This window comes from Oculina patagonica, chromosome 2, assembly GCF_052425735.1.
Source record: "Oculina patagonica isolate OP01 chromosome 2, crgOcupat, whole genome shotgun sequence".
Taxonomy (NCBI): Eukaryota; Metazoa; Cnidaria; class Anthozoa; order Scleractinia; family Oculinidae; genus Oculina; species Oculina patagonica.
This window is the reverse complement of record NC_135759.1, coordinates 31,713,372-31,733,570: the sequence shown is the minus strand read 5'-3', so window position 1 is coordinate 31,733,570 and position 20,199 is coordinate 31,713,372. Positions and strand designations below refer to the sequence as shown.

Below are 20,199 nucleotides of genomic sequence, written 5' to 3'. Positions count from 1 at the left end.
TGAAGTGTACCGAGTAAACAAGAAAAAACTCAAAAGAGAAAGAAATGGGATAGTGTATGCAATGCATTTTCAGTTTTAAAATCGATAAGTAACTTCCTATCAACTGCTTCATTCATGATCTTTCCTTCCTTTTGCTTTTTGTTTGCAGACGAGAGCCTATCGTCAGATGCAAAGTAAATGGAAATGCATAAGAAACATTGTCGCTTCTGTAACTGCTTAAGTTAAGACTTAGCTACACAATGAACAGCACTGGAAACAATACAGCAAACGTCCCAAGAAACATGTCCAATGATTCTTGTGAAACCGAAATGGAGAACTCCGTGGAAAAAGTCATTAACATTGTCGGGTACAGCGTGATCATTTTGGTGTCTCTTGTTGGTAATCCTCTATTGATATGCTCTGTGAAAAGGAACAGTCGACTCAATACTAAGATAACTTATTGCTTGATTATAAACATGGCCGCCGCGGATATATTGGTTACCGTCTGCAACATGCCTGGAAGACTAACCAGGCAGATAACAGGAAGGTACCACTGGTTTGGTGGGATACCAGGAATTATCGTGTGCAAGTCCGCAAGTTTTATTTCGGACTCAACCGTATCGTGCTCAATTTTAACATTGACAGCAATTGCATTCGAGCGCTTTTGCCTTGTCACATTCCCTCTCAAGAAAATCACAACCATAAGGATTGTGAAATTCATGATTCTTGCCATATGGATGACGTCATTTCTCTCTGTTTCTCCGCTGCTGTACGCCATGAGCATCAAGGAAATAGACGGAGTTATCTACTGCTATGAAGACTGGTCGCCATTGTTTGACCAGGAAACAGCTGCAAAGGTCTATACGGTAATTATGTTTGTCCTGCTGTACGCGTTGCCATTGCTTATTATCTGCGTGCTATACTCTTGCGTTGTTTACAAGATATGGATTCGACCAGTGCCGGTAGCCTGCCGTTCAAACAGGGCTGGAGAGATAGACGCGCGGAAAAAAGTTCTTAAGATGCTGATAATCGTGGTGGTGGTCTTCGCATTATGCTGGCTTCCCTTACATATTTCACTTTTTCTTTATTTTTTCCAAACGAAAAAAACCTACCTGTGTGGAATTCCACAAGGAGGATTTAGCATCGGCTCAGTTGGCCTGTTCCTAAGCCATGCTACGTCCGCAATTAATCCTTGCCTGTATGTGGTATTCAACAAGGATATTCGGAAAGGATTTCAAAACATAATATCATCGTGTTTGTTCATCTGTCACAGGTGGTGCAGTTAACTTTGTTAAAAAATAAACTACAACAAAGGCAAAACAGCAAAGAGAAAACTGATTTATTGGCATTCAACTGATTTCTACCCTGGGTACCAGAGGTGTATTTCGCGCGCGGTGGATACTTCGGCGGCCGAAGCCGAAGCCGTCGCCACGAGTGGCGAAACGAAGCCGCGATTTTAACTAGCTTCATATATTCGCTGTAAACAAGATTCAGGAGCACCCAACAAGACAATTTTACTGTAGGTGTCGGAACACCGTTTTTAATAAGTTATAGGTGTCCTTCTTGTGCGATTTATAAGCCTTATTTTTAAACGCTAAGAAAAGCGTACCTTTTCGAATACGCTTTTTAAACTTTCAAATTTAAGGAAATTTTAGAGAACGAAATATTATTACCCGAATTTACGTGCCACTGTTGCCTTCTCGAAAATCGTAACTGGCATTTTTTCGTACCCGAAACGACATTTTCTCTCTCCGAAAACAACAGGCTTTACTTTGCCCATGTCACGAAAGTTTGAGCTAAAGAAATCTCCAGTTTTTCATCACACTTTAATCCTAAAAGCGCAGGCGATTATAGGTCTTTCGAACAGTAATTCACCGAAACGGTCTGTTGGGCGCCCCTAAAGATTGAATCAATTTGGGAGTAAATAAATTGAAGCGGCTGCCTCCCATACCAAACTGTAAATCAACCATTTTGTATTTTTATATTTTCGGTATTAAGAGATTTCTTTTATAGATTCGTGATGTTTCCCTTTAGAACTATTTCCTTCAGTAACAAAACATATTCAGAAACATATTCAGAATATCCACGTAAAATAAATGAATAATTTTAAGATAGGTAAAATAACAGTTCTCTAGGGAAAATTACATGCTAAAAGGTCTGTTAATCCCCCAATAGTTTTAGCACCCCTACTATGAAATCATGCATCAGAATACAGTTATGATAATCCATTGTTGCCACGTAAACCGTAAACACCCTGTTCTCAATAATAATAGTGAAACGCATGAAAAAGAAATTAGAAAAAAGTTCAAAAATTTCTGTTTCTTCTTCTGAATTGAAAGTACAGAACTTTTTCCCGTGTCGTTACGGCTGCCATATGTATTGGTGTTCCAAATAATTAAATTGGCGGGAAATTGGAAAAACTGGTTACAGCTTTAAGAGGCACTTATATCCAAAGAAGGACACTTAATACGACAAAAGGAATTCTTTCTGGTGAGTTTTTTACCTTTCTCTTAGTATGGTTCGCAACAGAGTTGTATCGATTTTCAGAAAGCTTACTTGCGAAACGAAGATACCTGCATTTATTATATAGCCGCGAGTGTTTTGCTGGAAGATAGAACACAAAATTCATACGAAACTGCATCCGGGACTGTAGTGGCGTATTTCCCATATCCTCACTACTGAGGATATCGATGACGTCATTTCCCCTTTGCACGGTTGTTTGTGCAAGGCTGCCAAACGCCGGTTGGAAATGGCGAGCTATCGATTCGTGAAGCTCACTGAAGCCACAATAAAATGTTTTACTGAGGAGCAGGAAAATATGCTAACACGAAGAAGAAAACTTCAAATGACTTGAAATTATAAGAGATTCTAGCTTGCGGAGACGAAGAGAGGGAAAATCAAGAAATTCCAGCTGCCGAACTGCAAGACTTCGCGATCAGAAATCAAACAAGCGGTGAGTTTGAGCAGAAACAGATTTCAAAACGGCGAATTATATTATCAGTGACAGTGATGAAAGCTAATAAACAGTTTTACGTTTACGTTATACATTTTTTGAAAGGTAAAGTTCGCGAAATTTTGCCTTTCAGATCTCCAATTTGCTCAATTGTTATATAAACCGTCGCTCATGTTAAATCTTTCGATGAATAAAAATGTTTAAACTTTTACTTCATGCATGTTTTTTGTCAATATAATAAAAAGAAAATTACACGGTGGCTTGAAGATATGATTATTATTTTCTCGTACACGTGGTAAAGGCAATATTTTGCTCATTCGCTGCGCTCATTTGTTAAATATTGCTTTACCACTCGAAAATAAAATTCATATCTTCGCGCCGCTGTATGATATCCTCTATGACTGTCATTATATGCCTACGGTCAATTCCCGCCTTGCGGAAACCCCGTTAATACAGACAGGACGTCAAGTCCAGGCGAATAAGTTTTACTGAAAATAACTCCCACAATAGCGAACTTTCTCCAATGTGGACAACAAATTGTGGTCCCCAAAGGTGTTTGTTATAGAGGGAGGTGACTTTAAATAAAAGGAGACTACAGACGATTACTTTATTTGATACAGTTTTTTGTGCGTGTTTCTTATTGTGGTCTTATCTGATTCATTATTCGAGAACCGAAGCTACTAAAAAAAAATTATTTTTTCGGTAGTTTAGAAACGACGTATTTATCTTACTTACAGCGCGACGCGCCTTACCGTGGCCACCCAACAAACTTTTTTACAAGTGTTTTATCGTTATATCACTATATGTTTGACGAACACGCCGCCTTGCAAAGTTGAATACAATCAAGTGGATACTTGTTAGATCGTATTTATCAACAAAACACAGTGAAAACGTGAAATATTGCAAGATGACACTTGTAAAAAAGTTTGTTGGGTGGCCACGGTAAGGCGGGAAGTACGGTTGAAAATTCACTTAAGGTCGGCTTGACATTTCAGGATGTATACCTCAATTGCACCAAAAAAGTTTCTTTTTTAAACCACTGGGTGGAAAAGTCTGAAATCCTTCTTTCGTAAAACGTGTGAAAAGAAAAGCTCCTGTGATTATTAGGAGAAAAACGATTTGATTATTATATATGTCGAGAGAGGTTTGACAAGTTCCTACCACCTCAAGCAAATCTCCCCGCTAAAAATTAGGTGAGGCTGAAAGTTGTTTTTTTGATTTTCCCTTTGTTATTTTTTGTTTTTTTGTGGCCCATTATAATAAATAAATTATAAAGAATATAAAAGAATATATTAATATATTATATTATATAAATTATAAAGAATATAAAAAAATGTTCGTCAGCAGTTTATTTGGCTTGGAATTCTAAATTTTATCCGCTTGAATCTATATTTTGATAACGCTAAAGGCGAAAGACTAAAACGTAACGAAAGGGGTTTTAAAAGTTTCTCCGAAGAGTTCAAATGTTATGTAAAAATGCGATGGTAGGTTAAGTCTGCGTTCGAGCCTAGTGGTCAACAGCCCGGAGCGTATCCCGGTAACCTAAGCATGAAGCGTAAAGGAGTATTTTTACTCTCCCCTGGATTTGGGTGCCTTTTGTTTAGTTGCAGTCATTTTGAATTTTAAATATGCGGTCTGCTAGTAGGAGGTCTGGAACCGAAACATTAATATACTTAATCAGTTGTTCCAAGGTCTGGAACCGAGAAATCTTCGAAAACCGCTTGGAACTCTTTATTGGTTAAAAAGGGTGAAAGTTAAATCACATGTCTTCGAAGCCAAATCTCTGTCTGAATTTCACAAAAAAATCGATTTTTCAGAGGATCAAAGTGTCTATCGGCTACCATATAAATCGAAGATGATCACCAAAAAGTGGAAAAGGGCAGTTAAGTAATTGGTAGCTTTGTTTGAGCGAACTAGCAACTGTATTTATCGCTTTTGAATGAACGCCCTTGGTTTAAGACGTACGCTGAATTAAGCTAAGCTGACAATTTAACATGACGTCCACGAGATTATAAATACGATATCTGTTGGCCTGTTTGTCAAACACGGACGAGCATCATACAAATGAGAATGCACAAGAAATAACCCAAGAGTTTACTTTATTTGATGTGCTTTAATAAACCATCACCGCTAAAACGACTACCATTAAATTACTACACAGGTTTTCTTCCAGTTTTGCCAGTCCTGCAAAGGTTGAGCTGGGGTGAGTCTGCCTTTCCCTATCAAAACATAAACGGATTAAAAATAATATATAACAGTGTAATCAGGCACTCGACAGGCAGTGTAATCAGACCTCATAAGGGGGAATGGAAAATGAATCCAGCAGGCTCAGATTCACAAATTACTTTTTTACTGTATTTTTCCAAATTTTGGTATTTTGTACGATTTGGAGGGGGGATTAATTTTGGGTATACCGGGTACGTGTTTTCAGGTATATTGGTATACCACTTAGCCCCCTGGCCGACCCTGTATATTATATTATATTTGGTAATGCTAGTAATTAATCATTGTTGCTTTCCAACTCTATTGATTGTTGTAAAGGTGAGTGGTGGGAGTCAAAACAACGTTCATGGTGAATCACACGGTCATTTCAAGTTTTTGTTCTGGTCACGATCTTTCACGTAACGACAGGCCTAAACACAATTTAGGTCAAACAGCCTCGTTTCATAGATAAGGCGATTGTTTTGTAGAGATGAGATGTACATCGCAGCAAGGGAGGGCACGATCTTGATCTCAGGCTAGTTAAAACAAGGACTGGTGTTTTCTAGACTGAGTTCACTTTCACAAAGGGAAAATTGTCATTTACTTTTTCACGTCAAAAATAAGACCTCAATTCATGTGCCACGAAACTTAAGTGCGTTTGATTGGCTGCTGAAATATTCCCATACCTGTTTTCAGTAAGAGTTTTAAGCAGGTAATATCCTGATCTCGTACAGGTGCTCGTCCCGTTCGTCTCCGTCATCGAATTTCACGTGATACTTCCCAGCATTAATTGATGAGATAGTTGCTGGATAGTACCTAACTCTTCCCGGCCAAAAACCAATAACCCTCTGGCCAACCTGCAGTTCATTGCTTAGAGGGAGCTTGTCCAGGATAACTGCTGCCGCGTCGGACTTATTGTGGTCGATAGTGTCACCGTCATCGTAGAGGATGGATACGCCAGAATCGGTTGCCTTGACTACGAAGGCTCGGTAGTAAAGACCATTGCTCCAACGGGCAAACACGCGGGCTCCAACTGTTTACATTACAAAACGTAACACAGCTTAATAGATCGTTAATTGTTATGATTATCAAAAGTTTAAGAGACTTTCCGCCAGTATAACTAATATGGTAAAAGAAAACTATCTGTTAAGATAAGGATGCCAAAGAATAATGTCTGGATAAATCCCTTATACCAGCAACCTTGTAGTTAAGGTTCTCCTCCCTTGACTTGGCCGCCATTCTGAGAGCTGATTGGCTTCGAATGACCACTTACGGGACTTTGAATTTAACAGATACTGGACTTTGGTTGCCAAGAATAGAACACCGCGTCAATTTTAGGATGTCCCGACATAGGTGGAAGTTTGTTCTTTCCATTCTAAAACGTTTCGAAAGAGCACTGACGAAAGGGCTCAGAAATGTTCTGGAAAAGTTCGACGGTGTCGTGTTTTCTTGTGCCAGTACATGTCATCACAAATGGAGATGTTTACTGTGATTGGCTTAAATGCAATTTGATAAAAAGGACCAAACTTAAACGAGGACGGTAAATCACAGCGCTCCGGCCCAGAGGTTTTTTCTTGCGGCTTCGCCTCTCCTGACGACTGCCTTTGGCCACCGAAGCGAGGTATTCCGTCGCGCGCAAGAAAATCCTCTGGTACCCGTGGTAATCTTAAGCCAATCAGCATAAGTTTAATCAACTCTGATTATAATTTACCTTGCCATGCAGAGGCGGCATCCGGGAAATCTCGAAGATCCTCAGCACTGTAATCATCCTCATCGTTGTCATCGAACCGCACTCGGTTTCCCGGATTCAGTGAATCTGAAGTCTCAGTAACAAAGCCAATGTAGTACTTAGCGCCTCCTTTCCACGTGGCCATCACGTGCTGTCCAGAATGGACCTCTGTCAGGGCTTTATCATGAAGAACCGCTGACACGTCATCGACGTTGTGGGTGATCTCATCGCCATCATCGAACTTGATTTTTATCAATTCACCGGACGGGCGCTCTTCAACCACACCAGGATAATACTTGTTGTTTGTCCAACGTCCTAACACTCGATCGCCAACTACAAGTACATTTTTTAGACATAAGAAGGTATTTCTCGGTTTTATAATTTTTAGGAAAAATGAATGAGCGTTTTATTGCAGTTTTCAAAGACATGCGAAACCCAACCAACGATTGCGCTTTTCGCTGCCGTGAAACATAATAATGGCAACAGCCACGAACCTTGAAAAACAGAAACAAAAAAAATGGAAATCAACCAATCACAACTGACAGATGTGATCTTTTAACCCAGTTGAAGTGAACTTCTGCCGCTAAGATTTGCTAAGATGATTGACGGCATTAAAAAAGTGCAAACTGTCGGCTGAGGTTTGAATTTCACGGCACGCATGTCTTTGAAAACCGCAATAACATTACATCGCAAATAAGCGTCTTCAGAAAAACATGATCTCACTATGCTGGGTTTTAAAAACGTTGGCCAGCTGCTGAAATTGAAAAGTGACTTCGAAACATCAGTTAAAAAGCTGTACTGAATACTACGCTAAACTTTAATATCTGTAACAATTGATTTTGCTTTCAGAGCTAGTCTTATTAGCTTTCTACCCGAACTAAGGCTTTGCATTTCCCTTTTCCCTTCTTTTAGTTTTTTTCTTTCTCTCTCTCTTTTTGTTTTGCTGTTATGTTTATCTTCAGGAATCTGCAATTAAATGACCCCTAATTATATATTACATTGTGTTTTTGTTTTGAACAACAAAATCACCTTTACTGGTGTAGCCGTCTTTTGTGAATTGCTCATTGCGACAGATCAAATTTGAAACACATTTACAGTACATGGTCAAGTGTGCCTTAGGGGTGCCTTAAACTAAAGCTGATTATATCGAGCCAATCAATTCGAAAGCTTGTGATGCAACAACCTTAGCTTAGTATTGCAATGATGTTATAGTTACCCTCAGCTGCCTGAGAAGGCGAAGGAGGAGAAGTTGAAGTTGGTGGGACAGATGAAGCTGGAGGCTCTTTTAACTCTGCAATCTCTTCTTTAATCTCTTCAAGTGAAGCCGCGAGTGAGCACGCTGAAAAGAAATTTTAACACCTTTACGCGCTTTAAAATTTTTACAAGAAAGACTTTGAATTACACTTTTACATAAAGTAGGGTTAGGCCAATATATCACCTCCTCCTAATAGGATGAGAAAACGATCGATAACTGTGCATTCATCCCTTAGGGGTATTGCGTAAGCATGTTATGTTGTAGAGACAGCTATACAGGAAGCTAAATTCATTAATAATGCGTTGAATGTGTCTTATAACCTTTTTCCTCTTGTACAGTTGTGTGGGCCTGCTTTTGCATGTACTTCCGAGAGTTAAATTAATAGGTTACACAATAATGTTTTATATATACGCGATATGAGAAATATATCTATAATATAAGTAGTTTTAGGATACTAAAACAGGGACTCATTTGCACCTCCTGATCACATTTTTATCTGCATACTTCCCTTCCCGAACAAAATTCAAAACTGGTATGTTTCTCGAATATCTTGAAAGGAAAAAAAGCCACATCTAATGTGTTTGTACGCATGTTCACTAAGTAAAGTCTACTTGCCATTACACTTATTCATCTGTTCCATGACTTCTTCCAATTTTGACACCCTGTTGGCCAGCTTTTTAAACCGCCCATGTCCCTTTTTAGCCAGGACAGGATTGTGAACTTCCATAACAATGAAGAGAAGAAAACAAGTCACAAGAGCATACGTCCACTGAGTGGCCATTTCTGTGGGAAAGAAAAAGATAAACTCGCGCATGCCGTATGTCACATTTCCTTCCAATAGATTTTGCAAACAAAGTGCTTGAAAAAGTGAATTTTTGTATTGTAATTCCTCAATGGTGGGAATGTGCCTAAAAGCGGGTTGAAATGTTCATGTCATTTTGAACTATGCGGTAAAGCAATTATTATTGTACCATGAAGACAAAAATAAAAAAATCAAGTTAGAAAAATAGCAAAAGCTGCGCAAAGAGTGAACACTGTCTTTCGCTTCGTATAAATTTCGCGAATCATCATTTTTATTTTAGATATTTCACGAAAAACATAAAAAACATGATGTTTCCCAGATCTGTGAAAGTCACAAAAACATGAAATTTGATTTCGACATATTAATTTTGTGGCCACAATTGCAAATGACATGCGACGTATACAGTGTAATACCGCAAAGCTGTCAGCCTTATTTAGTCACCGTGAGAAAACTTCAGTTTCTTTTTCCTTCAAAAATAGCATTAGCTTTTACCCTATGCTTTTTCATTTTGATTTAACCTCTCTTTTTTTGAAATCATAGATTAGAACACTCTTGCAATCCACGCTTTTGACATTGCTGATAAACATCTCATCATCACAGAATTTTTTAACTTTATGCAGTGGTCAGCGGAATTACAAATAAATGTTTTACGACCAATCGAACCAAACAACCAATCAACCGTGTGAGTGAATTCGCTTTCAACTACGATTGCATTTTGCAAAAACAGTCGTTAAAGGGTAGAAGGTGCAGCACATGAATAAGACTCAAGACTTCATAAGCACCGAATACTTGAAAAGTTTTTTGTAATGTTTATTATAATTAAATTTTCATATAACGCGCGCTCTGATTGGCTGAAACAGTGTACTTTATCAGAGTCCAGATGTACGGAGGAAATTTCACGCCATCGACCCAAGATGGCCGACCACTATTTCCGATGTCTCTTTCGGGTTTTGTCTTGACCCTAACATCTTCTTTGACCTGAAAAACGAGAATGAAAACGAGCTTTTAGCGTCAGTTAATTCAAAACGTCCTGTTCCTAACAGCACAAATTGCACGGCGATAGAAAGTGAAATTACGGAAAGTTACGGAAAAAAATACCGAGCCGGAAAGTAAGCTTAACAACAACAAACAACCAACCAAAGATTTGTAAACAACTCAAGGCCGAAATTGAAGACATTATAACGAAAGCAGAAACGAAAAACACGAAAGATAGTACAAAATGGGCTATCTGAGATTTGAATATGAGTTTCGCGTTATTTAAGTACGGAAAGACATCGAACACAAGTTTACCTGTCATTCCAGGAGCAGACGTCCAGAAATTAAAAACCTCCAATGCAATTCAGGAAGACAATCCTGTTCCTATATCCTTAACAGTGCAATGACTGGAAGGCCACAGCAATCACAGCAGCCGACTCTAATTTTTTCCTTGAATCCGATGGTTGTAAATTTCATCATCATTAATGATTCGCGAAACACGCCGCACGGTCGCATTTTGTGAAGTACCAGCCACAAGTTTGTTTTTCTAGTTGTCAAGTTAACAAAATGCAAGTTTTCATGGGCCAGAATTCAGCCGGTTTTCACTGAACAGTCTACTTTTCTATCCTGTGTTGTGAAAAGTCCTAAGAACTTCAAGGACTCGTGTTAAAATTCGGATTCCACTTGACGTTTTCAGCTTGTGGATTTCTGAACTTTGATGGTTTCAAACTTGATGGTTTGACAGCTGTTGACAGCTGTTGTCTTATTCAACCAATCAAATTCTTTTAACCATTCTAACAAGTTTTGTGATTGGCTAATTGTTGCGTACTTTATCAGAGTACAGATGTACGCTGACGCCACTTCTATTCGCTTGAAAAAAGTTTGTTTTAAAATAATTGCGCGAATTCGTGGGGAAATTATTGAATTTCTTAATTATAAAACAAATAAAGAAGCCTCGACTGTGCTCTGTTCTGTTGTAAAGCACTTAGGTAGCGACTAGAGCACTCAAGAAGTAGGGAGAAACACTGGCCTTCGGCTCGCGTTTCACCCTACACTTCTTTCGTGCTCTAGCCGCTTCCTGCGTGCTTTACAACAGAACAGAGCACAGTCGAGGCTTCTTTATTTGTTAAATACATGGGCAGCAGTGTTTTATCAAGTTTAAAACACGAGGCGCAGCCGAGTGTTTTAGACTTGATAAAACACGAACTGCGAATTTATTGAACGACTTAAAAATCTTCTGATATAGATCAACTCATTCCTGCACTAATATTTAGATTTGGGGTTATTTTGGCCTGGAAAATTGGACGTAAAGTTTAGCTGTGTCTTTATCAGATATAAAGACACTCATTAAACATTTATTTCTTTTGTATTTTCTCTATGAATTATTAATGAGTTTTTTAATGCATTTTAACTGGATTTGCAGTTTTTATATCTTGCCTTGTAGCACATAAAACCAACTCGTGAGGTCATCAGTAAACCAGATACACATGCTTAAAGTTGTTAAAATAATGTAAAAAATTTGGTTTATAGTCTGGGTCATGCACTTAGCATTATATCTCTTCGAGATAGCTAGTTCACAGGCATGCGACTGAAACAGAGGAAACAAATAGTTTAAGTAAACCATAACATAGTTAAAAATCCCAACTAGCAGCAGGCAGACTAGTTGGCTATATACAATGGGTGACCGAGGATTTGAACAAGGGACGGCCGAGAACCAACACAGTTAGTGGCAGGGCGGATGCCTTGAATCTGGGACCTCCGAATTGCAACATCAGCGCCCTAACCACTCAGCCACGATGCCTCCTTCCAAAGATATGATTAGGTCGATTAGATTAGAGAAATGTTATCTGTAATGTTAGCTTTTGGTTAGCTAAAACAAAATCACGATAACGAAACGTGAACTTACCAATTTTAGTCACGAATAGATAATTTGTAACAATTATTTCATGAGGGCGCGTTGCCATACGAGGTGATAAGAAAAGCCAAAGAGGCGCCGACTTTAGTTATGATCATCTTCAGATTCCAACAAGCGCGAAGGCAATGATTGTTTTGGTAAATACTCCACGAGAATTTTCTTTCTTGTTGATTTTATTCAGCATCAGCGACCAGAATATTAAACGAAGATCAAATACGAAAGCTCCAAAAGCCGCATAGTGTTATAAATTTCAATAAATACATTTATGCCATTTTCGGTTTGAGGCCTTATGCGTCGCTTAGCGCTGAAAGGAGGAATGGTGACGACGATGTTTTCAGTTTTTAGGCTTGCCGCTACGGAAGTTTTTTCGCCGTTTTTTCCTAGCCGATGTGAAAAATCGTTAGTTCTTCTTTGCTCATTTCTTCAACAGGCTTTGAAAATTTGCTTCAAACGGGACTATTTACAGAACCGTAACCAGTTGAGACACACGATATCACTTTTTTTTTCGCGAATGTCTTGACTAACAAGCGGATAAAGAGAATGCTTTATCCCCCTCTCCCCAGTGCTCAATGTTGTTTTATGGGGTTTAAAATTCAGTCAGCATCATTAAAAACGTTCAACGATAGGGGAGGAAGTTGGAAAAATGAGCTGTGGTATACAAATTAGTGGAAATTAGCCATGTATAGCAAACCATTCTGGAGATAGATCAAATCGAGTTAAATTGTGGTTACAATTAGAGTTGCAATTTACAGATACCACATTAAATAAGTCGTGTTCTTAGTTGCATTTGGAGTCAAATTTTGAAGTAATTCCCTGGAAATTAATTCCGCTGGGCAGTAATTTTCTCAGTCATAAAGTAGCTCACGAAACAAAGTCAGATCAGTTTGTTGCATGCCGCGCCCATTGAACAAGTATGGTCACACCGCATACAAATTAAAGCCCATAATCTGATGTCGTTAATCTTATTAGGTGGCTAGAAATGAAATAGTTCAAGGTTGAGTATTTACTAGAAGAAATATTTACGTCAGGTTAAAAGGACAGTCTTGAAAAGATGAATCGTTGTAACTGAATTATTGTTTTATGCTCACCCGAGATGCTGCGCTGATTTTTACTGAAAAGGAAGTTAAAGTTCCAAATTATCCGCTATTAAGACGATCTAAGCCTGCGAAGAATTGATATACCAGCGTTAAGCTATTAAACATGCACATTGTACAGTAAAGAAGAAAGACACAAGGAAAAAAACACGAAACCATACTTCGTCTCTGGTTGCCCAACAAAGTACTATTTTTGAAATTAGCACGGGCATTTAAAAAATATTTACTGACGACCTCACGAGTTGTACAATAATTTGGTTGCCCTGCACTGATTCTGAGTTCCGACTGGTGCTAATCGAACGAGTGAAAACGACGTGTCAGGAAAGTGATCTCGCCAAAGGAAAGACCCACAGTTTTAGGTTCCATATCCAAGTCGATACATAACTTTCAAAAGTAAATGCTGGCGTAGAAAACGTAAAACAGTGAAAATTGTAGAACATCATACATGGAGGCAATATTAACCGCTTAGTTATTGTTTGACTTTACATTTCTGTTTTTTCGTGCAGCTATAAAGAATGATATGCAATTTGCATGGAGTACTTGCCTACCGGTTTTGGTTCAAGTCTTCCACAAGTTGGGCTTCAATAAATTCTTCTCCTAGTGTGGCCAATTCTGCCTGCTGGCGGTGGTCTAAAAGTGGCCTGTTCTGTTCTCAATTCTGCTCAGATAAAGTTACACTGTTCTCCATTATGCTCAGATTGAGTTATTCTGCTCAAAATTCCACTTAGTATTCTGCTCTTAATTATGCCCGGATAGAGCTATTCTGCTCTCCATTCTGCTCAGATAAATCTATTCTGTTCTCAGCCATTCATATGTATCTATTCTGCTAAAAATCTTGCTAAGTTAAAATTCACGGCTACTGGAAATTCTGCTCAGACATCACGGCTACTCCGTTGGCATTCTGCTCAACAAAATTTATAACTATTCGCCCTCATTAGCAGAATTTTAGTGAGAGCGACCCATGCTCAGTGTCACTCTCGTGCCCAGGCGTGCTCGTTTGATAGTTATTTAAGCGTTTACGTATCTGTGTTATTAAATAGATTTAGCCAAGCCTAAAAGCGGAGCTCCCCGGTAATTTACTTTGCCCTTTATTAAAATATCTGAATTCATTGACCGTAGGCATAAAAAAATAGTTAATGAGCCCGCAATCCAATAGAAAAACCATTTTTCGGTCAGCGGTCAACTTTATAAAAACGCGTTACATCGATGAGTTATGCACCTGAGCCCGCGATATGATCACGTGATACTGGTCAGCGGATACCTTGTATTGACAGCTGTCAATTGACCATAACTTGGATGCCCATTAACAAATAGATGAGTGTTTATCTATTTCTGAAGTGCGCAACACCGTACGTACGCCGTACGCGCCCGCGAGCCATGCCGCTAGCCATGATGACCATGAAAACTCACGTTCATGGTTTTCCTATTTCTGTGAATTTTCTATGGGTATGGGGCTCCGCTCTGCGGCCCTTCGGGCCGCTGTGGAGCTCCGCTAACAAGTGTAAACGATACGTAATTGAACGATCGCCGGGCTTGTGTGGAACAAAATTGACGAAAAAAAATGTACGAGTTCACAAACGTATCGTCCAAGTAAACGTCCACGTGTGGAAGATTACTTACCGGGGCTAGGCGTTTTACCTATACGATTCCGGTCATTACGATTTTTAACAGTGGACTAACAGGCTTTGCAGTCAAATAAGATGTTCTTTTGATGGGAATTCTGCAATGTTGAGGCGCAATTTATCAATAATGATTGACAGTTTAATCTCACCAAATTGCAACTTTTAATTCAAATTTGCTTCAGTGAGTTGCCAAGTTCCGGTTTTCATTTTGTCGTATAAAACGACGAAATGCCACCTCTGTTTCAAAGAAACAGATCATAATAATTGCTCCTTAGTCGTTTTTGTTTTATCAACAGAATGCGAGAAATAAACGACAGCCTTAGTTCAATCTGCTAAACTGGGAATCACGCTTCAAAATTGAAAACGTAAGCCGTATCTTACAGAGCAAATTTGAATTTTTATGTACGTTTAATGATTCTCTCCCATTGGTGTCAAATCTATTATTGATTTTCTTGTATTCCTCAGCTGTCATGCCCTTCCACTGACATAGAACGTACAATAGATTTTTATTCAAACTTTGCCTGTTGCTTGTTAAACTTTGAAAAAAAATGTGGGTTTCCCAGTATTCTTTTCGTAGAGGAACACCTTCAGTGGACCTTGTACTGGCTAGGTTCACGTTTCCGGTGATTAATTATTCTTCTGCAATAGAAATTGGTCTACATCTTTTTAAAGTACGAGGGAATTGGAAAAAAATTAATGGGTCACCATACTCGTTTAAGGGAAAACGACGATTTATCTCTCTGGCGAGCTTAGCCGCATAGAAAATGCCGCCATTTTCGTAATGTGCGCGCGCTATTTACGTGTGCTATGTGCCGTAAGGATGCGCAGTGCAATACTATCGAATCACGGTAAGGTGATATTTGATTCCTTTATTCATCTTTCGTAAAAGGCAAGTGAAATGTCTTGAAAATATTTCTGCACAGTTCTTTACTTCATTATGTACATGACCATTTTGTTAAAAAGCGCGAAAATAGTGTTCTTTTGAGAGTAGTGAGAGAAGCACACAAGCACAATGTCAAAAGAATAGCGGCATTAGCTAGACGACGTCTAAACGTGGCCTTCGAGATTTCTGGCGATCCGTGCCATTTGAATCCAGTTGTACCCTAAAGGTTGGCCCGTTGGACTTGTAATCGGGAGAGTGTAAATTCGAGCCAGAATTTATCCTCGTGCTTTGTTTCTAGGCAGGTGACTTTTCTTGGCTTAGTTTATTATCAAACCGGAATGGAAGAGCTGGGTAATGATGCGTGAGAGTCATTATACATTAAATCTTGGATTTAACGATTCAAATAGGCGCGTATTCCAGCCGGTCTAACAGGCGCACTTATAATCTGACAGCATAACTAAATTCTTTCGGTCAATTTGAGTTTTCCCGTTACGTTTGCTCTTAGCTGTGATCGCAATGGCCGATCTATCTCCGCACGTAAGCTGTCCCAAAGTAGAAAACTGACTTGCAGCATATAATAGAAGGAGACAAGATATTTCCCAAGCGTTAACTTTATTTGATTCGTATTTCTAAAACCATCACCAGTTAAACAGCTGATACAATTACTGCTTAATTACTACAAATTGCTTTCTTCAGGTCCATCATTCGTGGAAAGGCTGTTTTAGGGTAACTTTGCCTCTTCCTATCAAAACATAAACGCATTAAAAACAATTTTAAATGATTTGCAATGTTATTAATAAGGCTTAATGTCAGTGGCAGTATTAAGCGTTTTGCATTTTTAATCTTCTCATTATTTATACAAATAACCTTTCAGATCATCAATAAAAACTGGATTTGATTAGCTCGGAAAACAAGTGCTTGTTTGAACTGACTGAGCTGAGTGACTAGATCATGTCTCACCCATCCAGCTGGTGTAAAAGGACCAATTTTTAATTCCAAGTGAATATTGATAAACTTTTCGGTCTAGTTGATTCTCTTACCATCGAATCAAACTGGAAGCAAGAAGGAATTAATCACACACGTTGGACGAGTTCTTAACATAAAAATTTAACTTGAATGTTGCCACCTTTCTGACCTTGAAATACAAACGTAAATATATTATATAGGGTATTGTTTATTCCAGTTTTATTGAGGATTGTAAAGGCAAGTGACCATGGGGAAGTGCAGACAACTTTCATGGACAATCAAAACGGTCATTTCAGGTTTTGTTCTCATCATGATCTTTCACGCAACGCCTTCAAACAGTCTCGTTTCTCATTATATTTAGACAGCTTTTAGACTGAAATCACGTCCCATGAAGGCAAAAAGGAAGGAAAATCTCAATTTTACCACCCTCTACATTGCCGTACCTGATTTCACTGAGAGTTTCAAGCAGGTAAAACCCTGATCTGGTAAGGGTGTTCTTCTCGTTCGTCTCCGTCATCAAATTTCACGTGATACTTCCTAGGCTCCACTCCGGCATTTATCGAAGAAATGATTCCAGGGTAGTACGGAGCACTTCCCGGCCAAAACCCAATAACTCTCTGGCCAACATACTGCAGCTCAGTGCCAAAAGGGAGCCTGTCCAAAATAACTGCTGCCGTGTCAGACTTGGAGTGATCAATATTGTCACCGTCATCATAGTGGATGGATACCCCAGAATCGGTTGCCTTGACTACGAAGGCTCGGTAGTAAAGACCATTGCTCCAACGGGCAAACACACGGGCTCCAACTGTTCATATAACAAAAAGACATTATTAACTTGGTCGTCGTAACTTTAAGGATTTTCATTGTAACACGGGGCAACTATTTTTTTTCTACAACCGTTATCTGTTTATCGTATTTTCTAATTAAAATATACCGTATTTTCGACAACACATAACCCTGGTAGCCACAAGTAACCCACCCTGCGAGCAGAGCCTCTTTTAACTTCCCTGCGGTTGAGATTTTGGAAGTAGATGGTTCGCAAAGGTTGACGGCTGGAATGTAGTCGTTTTTAGGAGGAAAAGAATGAAAAAGTCGGCATTTCTTTTGTACGTGTTTATGAAATAACTATCGTGATTTCTAAATTTATGTAGCTGTGGGAAAAAGTGGCAAACTTTGAGAATTACAACTCATGCAATGAAAGCTAATGAAAGCAGGTCGGTTTTATTTGGCATTCTCGCGGCTGCACTGTACGACCTTACGCGACGCTTTATTAGGGTTGTGAGTGATTTTAGAAGTACGATAACAGCTAACACGGAAATATAAAAAAAACCTATAATAAATTAGAACGATAAATATTCGATAATTTTTGATCATTTCATTTGTTTTCAGTCGTTTCTAAAGCTTTGGCAACCTGTTTTCTATGGAAGTAAGGAAACCCACAAAATTTCTTAAAGTCACTCACATTCAACAACAGCCTTGTAGTTGGGTTTCTTCCCTCTTAACTTGGCCGCACATTGTTGCCTATTTGCTTATAGAAAACTCAGACTCGTAGTCTAATTGTTAAAAAGAGTACGACCGTTTTATCTCTAGTCTTTTGCGAGTCGAGTTAACGTTAAGCTTGAATTATCCGTAAATACGCCCTAGAAAATTTATATTTCTGAACTGGAGGCACCTTTAGCTAAATCAGCATAAGCTCAAACAGCTTTTATTAAATTTACCTTCCCACGGAGACGCAGCATCCGGGAACTCTCGAAGGTCCCCGGCGCTGTAATCATCCTCATCGTTGTCATCGAACAGCACTCTGAACTTTCGGTTTCCCCGATACCGTGAATCTGAAATCCCGGTAACAAAGCCAATGTACTGCTTGGCGCTTCCTTTCCACGCGGCAATCACGTGTCGTCCAGGATAAGCCTTTGCCCTTGTTAGGGCTTTATCATGAAGAACCGCTGACACATCATTGACGTTGTGTGTGATCTCGTCTCCATCATCGAACTTGATTTTAATCAATTCACCGGACGGGCGCTCTTCAACCACACCAGGATAATAAAGATTGTTTGTCCAACGTCCTAGCACTCGATCGCCAACTACAAATACATTTTTGGGGCATAAAGAAATTATTTCTCCCTTTTATAATTTTGCGTACAATGAATGTGCATCAATTCATTTTTTTTTTTTTTTTCAGTTTTAAAATTAGATCGCAGGTTTCTACATACATGTAATGATGACCGGAGCTAAAACTACAAAATTAAGACATTAAGATTAAAAGTAAGGGCCTGTTCTAGCCCAAGTTATCAAAATCTTCACCTTCCTGTCCTTCCGACTTGCTTCAGCTGTTATTAAAGCACTCTAATTCTTCTTCATGGAAACGTTGCAATATATTATTCGTCGTAAATTAATAGAATTAAGTTCAGGTGTACTACTCACCGTTAAAGGCTGGAACAACAGCCGGCAACAAAACCAATATGACACGAAAAAAGATATTCATTTTCGTCGTGCGTCGTACAGAATGCTGATCAATTTAAAGTGGCAAAGAAAACCGTGACACTCAGGATTAAATTATTTTTGTTTGCACATAATAACCAATAATTATAATATTCTATTTAAACAAGGAAAAAACTAATATTATCATGGACCGATATTAGGTATTTGACACAAAGAGAACATATATCGAAGAAAGTCAAATCAGGATAGATTAGTTCCGTAATTGCTATACTGTTTGTTTTGCCTTGAGAATTTTCACTTATTTGTGGCAGAAAAACCTGTAGGAAGAAATGGTAAATTTCCTCCATCCTTTACTCGTTTCTTTCTTTTCTTCCTTCTCTCCTTCATTTATCTTTCACTCTGTCCTCCGTCCATTTATATTAATTTATTAAGTAAAAGGAAAGAACTTTGCAACGACGCACTTAAAGATGAATTACAGTCCGTACTGCGCAATCTCGGCTGCAATGTTTATGTGAGCCTCACAAACAAAGCAAAACTAAAAATTACGTGACAAACTTACCTGTTTCTTCATTAATAACGCCAGATATCCTTGCAGAACAAATAATAACAAGTAAAGAACCTTGACGCTATTTCAAACCGACGTTTCAGCTCACCGGAAATTCTTGAACGAAGCGAACTGTAATGGCGGACTAAAAACACTTCATGTATGCTGTCAACGAAGTGCAACGTTTTAACGAATTCAAAACAAAAACGAAAACAAACCCCGAGTCTGCGCAGTACGGACTGGAAATCAGCTTTAAGGTTGCTTCTCGTTATGTTTATTATTAAGCCGAACTATCAGATCATGCAGTCCACCTGAAAAAAATAACAATACGATTTCCTCGGCAACATAAATTAGTCGTCCTAGTTAGTGTTTGAACAAAATGCGAGTGTTGGTAAATTGATAGTAAACATTATCCGTCCAATTTAATAACAAACAGTCCTTCAGAAGATAAAAGTAAAACAAGCAAGCCATACATGACTTTTCTTCCTGTGGTAAAAATATAGTAGTTTATTGTGAGTATTTTCCCAGTTCATAACTTTTAAAGTGACTTCGCCTTCTATGGAATTTCAGTGATGAATAAAAGCGATAAACGAGTGATCACCAAAATATCCAAAAAAATCGAAGAAATCACTCTCCTAAATAGCTGATATAAAACTTGGTTAAGTAGTCGGTAAACTAGAAACATGGCCCACTGATAATGTGATGTAAACAAACTTTGCTTGTTAGCCGACCTTTAATAATACCTTTTCTAACGGCACTTTGAAAATAGGCAATTAATTTATGAATGGAAAGCATAATTGAGAAATCCCACAGGCAAACATTAATCAGTTCATATTAA

General features: G+C 38.6%; 2 protein-coding genes across 2 annotated transcripts; one reads left to right on the top strand and one right to left on the bottom strand.

Moving 5' to 3' along the window:
• The first annotated feature begins 239 nt into the window (after nt 1-239).
• On the top strand, nt 240-1,265 carry LOC144642419 (substance-P receptor-like). Its single transcript, XM_078501377.1, has one exon. It carries the CDS (start codon nt 240-242, stop codon nt 1,263-1,265), a length of 1,026 nt encoding a protein of 341 aa, XP_078357503.1.
• Nucleotides 1,266-5,018: 3,753 nt separating this feature from the next.
• LOC144644148 (uncharacterized) lies at nt 5,019-18,915 on the bottom strand. The gene is made up of 7 exons (XM_078503570.1): nt 18,800-18,915; nt 18,094-18,459; nt 8,734-8,901; nt 8,080-8,202; nt 6,846-7,196; nt 5,821-6,167; nt 5,019-5,151 (listed from the first exon to the last, which is right to left on the bottom strand). The coding sequence occupies exons 1-6, from the start codon at nt 18,858-18,860 to the stop codon at nt 5,839-5,841; spliced, it is 1,398 nt and encodes a 465-aa protein (XP_078359696.1). The 5' UTR covers nt 18,861-18,915; the 3' UTR covers nt 5,019-5,151; nt 5,821-5,838.
• Between the last annotated feature and the right edge of the window lie 1,284 nt (nt 18,916-20,199).

Coding starts and splice junctions, on each gene's coding strand:
- LOC144642419 (XM_078501377.1), top strand. CDS start 240: ATGAACAGCACTGGAAACAATACAGCAAACGTCCCAAGAAACATGTCC.
- LOC144644148 (XM_078503570.1), bottom strand. CDS start 18,860: ATGAATATCTTTTTTCGTGTCATATTGGTTTTGTTGCCGGCTGTTGTT. Junction 7,197..8,079: donor GCCTTCTCAGGCAGCTGAGG/GTAACTATAACA, acceptor ATGTACTTGTAG/TTGGCGATCGAGTGTTAGGA. Junction 6,168..6,845: donor TGCCGCCTCTGCATGGCAAG/GTAAATTATAAT, acceptor TAATGTAAACAG/TTGGAGCCCGCGTGTTTGCC.